At 34.9% G+C, this 4361-nt stretch overlaps 1 protein-coding gene across 1 annotated transcript; it reads right to left on the bottom strand.

The window, feature by feature from the left end:
- Window positions 1–1633: 1633 nt before the first annotated feature.
- Window positions 1634–3682, bottom strand: LOC122317160 (polygalacturonase-like). The gene is made up of 4 exons (XM_043134107.1): window positions 2914–3682; window positions 2472–2761; window positions 2151–2379; window positions 1634–2032 (listed from the first exon to the last, which is right to left on the bottom strand). The coding sequence occupies exons 1-4, from the start codon at window positions 3361–3363 to the stop codon at window positions 1811–1813; spliced, it is 1191 nt and encodes a 396-aa protein (XP_042990041.1). The 5' UTR covers window positions 3364–3682; the 3' UTR covers window positions 1634–1810.
- Between the last annotated feature and the right edge of the window lie 679 nt (window positions 3683–4361).

A 4361-nucleotide genomic window follows, 5' to 3' on the forward strand; every position in this document is an offset into this window, starting at 1 on the left:
GTTTGGATTTATTTTCATCACGTTTCGCAGCTTTATTTTCTTAGTTGTTTCCAGTTTGTTTTATTTATTCTTTTGTATTTATTTTCATAAAACAATTTGAAATGTTAAGATTTATCATTTTAGAGCATTTTACTAATTTAGAGATGATATGTTAGATTTTTGAGCTTGGGATTCAATGAGTAACCTATGATTGTTTTTGGGTGGATTTTCTTCAATATTATGTGATTTCAATAATTAACTTATTGGATGATATTTCAGTTTACATCTAGAAAGCATTGAAGTTCTTTATTCTTGGTTTAGATTAGTTGAAGATGTAAAAACACAATAAGTAACAAAACTTTGATGACTTTCTTTCACTATTTTATAATTGTTATATAATCTGTCAAATAGTTTTATTAGACTAAGAATTGTGGTTCATTACTATATTATCCGACCATGACTTTTAGGAATGGGAGCATGGTTGAGAGAAGATGAAAAGAGAATTAAATCCATCTCCAAAATCAATGGGTGAAAATTGCATCCCAAGTGTTTGCTTTATTGTTTCTTACAAGTTTAATTCATTTGATACACACTTTCTCTAAGCCTCTTAGTTTTGGTAATTTTAGAATCACAGATTTATTTTTATTTTCAATTTAATTCGAGCTTGAACTTCCAAAACAGCCACCAATCATACTCTTAATTAAGTCCACACTTCCTTAGTAAATAATCCCCATTTTAGTTCAAGACTTTTTTCTTCTCGAAATTTCTTGTCACCATAAACGTTAAAATTTTATCTTGTGATTATAAAAGGTTTGCTTAATTCACATTGTCCCTGTGAATTCGATCTTGGGATTTACCTTTGTATTACTTTGACAGCTTCTACGCTTGGAAGACAAAATTATAAACTGATCAAACACACTGTTTAATATTTTTTTAAAGAGTTTTGCTACTTATTATCCAATACACTACACAACACACTTTTTTATTTATTTTTTTTTAAATTTTTTTTTGTTTTATTATTCTTAAACTTATTAAATTTTTTTTACTTATCATCCATATATAACATATTTGGTAAAAAAAAAAATATAGTGTGCGGTGTACGAGGATAATGAATATAATTTTTCTTTTTTTAATAATAGAACAAGGGTTGGGTACATGGGCTTGGTTAGAGTTGGGCTTTAAAAAAAATAATATGGGCTGGGTATCACACCTCATGGTCAAGAAACATGGCATTAAGTTAACTTGTACACCCTCGATCCTTTAATATATTTTATTGGGGTGCCGGACTGATCTACACCCTCCTTTAATATATTTAATTTCATTAATGCAAGTAATTTGCTTACTTTATGCAGAGAAATTTGATGAAATCTTCTGATCATTGTAGACTAATTCTACTTTGAGTAAAGGTTTCACGAAACTAACTGGTCTCGATATGAATCTTCTTGGGTTATTGGTCATGCGCGTAAAAATAACACCTGAAATAGGATTATTAATCATATGTAATAGGATTTTTAATAACACCTGAAATCGCGCACTACTATGTACAATAACGATTAATTATATCCATATAATTAGTTTCAGATTCAATAGCTTTTAGCAGCAAACCAGAACACATAATCAATTATAAAAAATAAAAAATTATATTTTTCACTTCTCAAGAAGGCATGCAATAGATACCCAATTAAGTAATGATAGATACAGTTGTAGAATATGTAAACGCCACGCAATTCTTTTGAAATGAAATTGTATGACCCTTACACATTTCACGACTGTAAATACAATTTCTCTAATATTTTATGTACAAAACATTTAGCATTCCTTTCTAGCTTGTTCACAAGCAACTCATGTTAGGTTGTACTAAGCCAAGAGTCTTCCCAACTGCATTGGTGCAAAACGATTGAGCCTCTTGGTTCAAACAAGTCAGATTGACATTTTCGAGTCTAATCCCAGTGCATGGGTTCTTGGAACTACAATCAAATTTTATCGCAATTGGAGTTGCTGATGTTCCTCGAATGCCACGGTATATCACATCACTGATTCTTACACCCGATACCTATCATAAAAGCAACACGCAAAACATCAAGATCATATGTTCATTTTGAAGACTATATACACGTACAAGGTTAATTCTTTGTTCATAAGCTACCTAGCTCCTAATTAAAACGTCTTACCTGAGTAGGGCAGTTGATGTTGTGGGGGCAATACTTTTGGTCTATAACTAAGGGATTTTGGACATTCTTCATCACAGCGCCTAAAAAGCGGACTCGTTGGACGAATCCAGTGCTGGGTCTGGCCCAAGACTTTATTCTCAACCCATTTTGAGTACCAATAAACACTGCCTTCTTGACTGTCACATTTTGGACCCCTAGTTCTTCTGGGTCCTTTGCAAGACTCCCTATGCTGCAACCAGCACCGGTACACAAATTCAAGATAATATCAAAGTATAATGGATCACATTCTTTAGCATCCATATATATAAATTTATTCGTCACCTAATGCCATGACCAGGGCCGCATGTGACACGTTCAATCCACAAGTTGTTAGTGCCAGGGCCAACGGAGATGCAATCATCCCCTGTTTGGATGTTAGATTTCTTGATCACAATATTTCTGGATAATTGGACATGAATGCCGTCTGTGTTTGGGCTGTCGCCAGCGGCTATGATTTTTAGTTTTTCAACATGCACATTCTGGCAGCCGTTAAACACAATGTGGAACATCTGGCTGTTTAGTGATAGTAATCCATGGATCCTGATGTTGTTGGAATTGGTAAAGCTCAACGTCTGCATTCACACACAACAAAAAAGAAAAGAAGGAAAAAACAAAATTCATTATGGTAACATGCATTTTGCAAAAACTAGGATCCTCGACTATTAACTTTAAAAAAGTATGGTTAAATTTTTCGATTGATCAGTACTGTAAAGGTAGAAAGTACCGTGGCTCCGGTGGGGCAGTTGGTGCCAGCAGCAGCTAATTTACAAGACCACAAGGCTTGTCCTCTGGCATCGAGGGATCCTCCAATAATGGAAACGCCACTAACACCTTCAAAGCTTACCCAATTATTACCTTTGCCTAGCACTCGATAATCAGCCGGAGCCACCAGCGTTCCATCAATCTGGAAAGTGATATCAGAGCTTTTGCAGCCACCTTTGAAGGCCAAAGATGAGCCAAGCAGGTACCTTCCCTTCGGTACATTTATGGTGGCAGAATCTATTGAAGCACAGGCTGCAGCCCATGCATTAAAAAGTGCTGGCGTGGAGTCCACTCTGCAATTGGGTTTAGCTCCAAAACTGATAACATTATAAACCTTAATCGAATATGATGGGCAGGTAATGTAGACCAGAACAAAGAAAAGTGTGCCAAGGAGACTTGAAAGTTTGACCATATTGATTTGCCCGAGTGAGAGATCGAGGTGATGCTTGAAAGAGTTGAAGAATTAAGCTTGAGAATTAGTTGGTGGAGAGAAATAAAAGGGTCTTGGGGTATTTATAAATACGAGCAGAACATGGGTTAGCTTGTGAAGAGTGATCGGGAAGAATTAAGTAAGCAATAAATAAATTAAAGGGATGGTGTGGGGTAGAAGAAAGCAGGGAATTCAGAATTAAGAAAACTGCGCCGGAACAAAGACTAGCTGCATGATTATTTGGTGGCCACTCTTCTATGTATGTAACTTAGCTCCTAATGTAATCGCCTCACTCTTCCTTTGAGTACAAAGAAATTGCAGATTCATGAAGGAATAGTGCTGCTTGCATGCATATGCATGCATGTGATACACTCTTAACTACGTAAGAAACTCACCTATATATATATATATATATATATTTACCAAGAATAATATTCGACTAGAAAGAAAATAATGGTTTACAAATTACACGACAAAACGAAAATTCCATATTCAAATTAATAAATTATCGTGTAGTACTTGTATATATACTTCTTTATGTTTCTCCTTTTTGCACCTTTTGCCTATGGGGATAATTAAGTTGCTGAGGTCAATATATACTATATATCAGATCAGCACTGCATGAATTAAGAATAATCATGATTAATAGAAATTAACTATCAAGCTGAAGTGCAGGAGGGGTATAGAATATTTCCGGTCGAGCGGTGAAACGCTGGGCACATGGCAAGTACTACCCTTCGCTAAAGAGTCTGAACATTTTGACCTCTAGCTGTAGTTCACGTACATGAAGTCACATGGGAGCTTCTGTTTATAGTATGATTACGCGACAGCTTTCTAATGATGTTTGTTGGATTGGACATCATTCATTGCTACTTCGAAAATCTGATCAATCCATCAGCCACCCTTTATCTTTCTCTTATATTTATATATAATTCGCTACTAACATTATTGATAAAGTTATTTCTTTTTTTGATGAAGAT

Source organism: Carya illinoinensis, chromosome 7, assembly GCF_018687715.1.
Source record: "Carya illinoinensis cultivar Pawnee chromosome 7, C.illinoinensisPawnee_v1, whole genome shotgun sequence".
Classification (NCBI taxonomy): domain Eukaryota; kingdom Viridiplantae; phylum Streptophyta; class Magnoliopsida; order Fagales; family Juglandaceae; genus Carya; species Carya illinoinensis.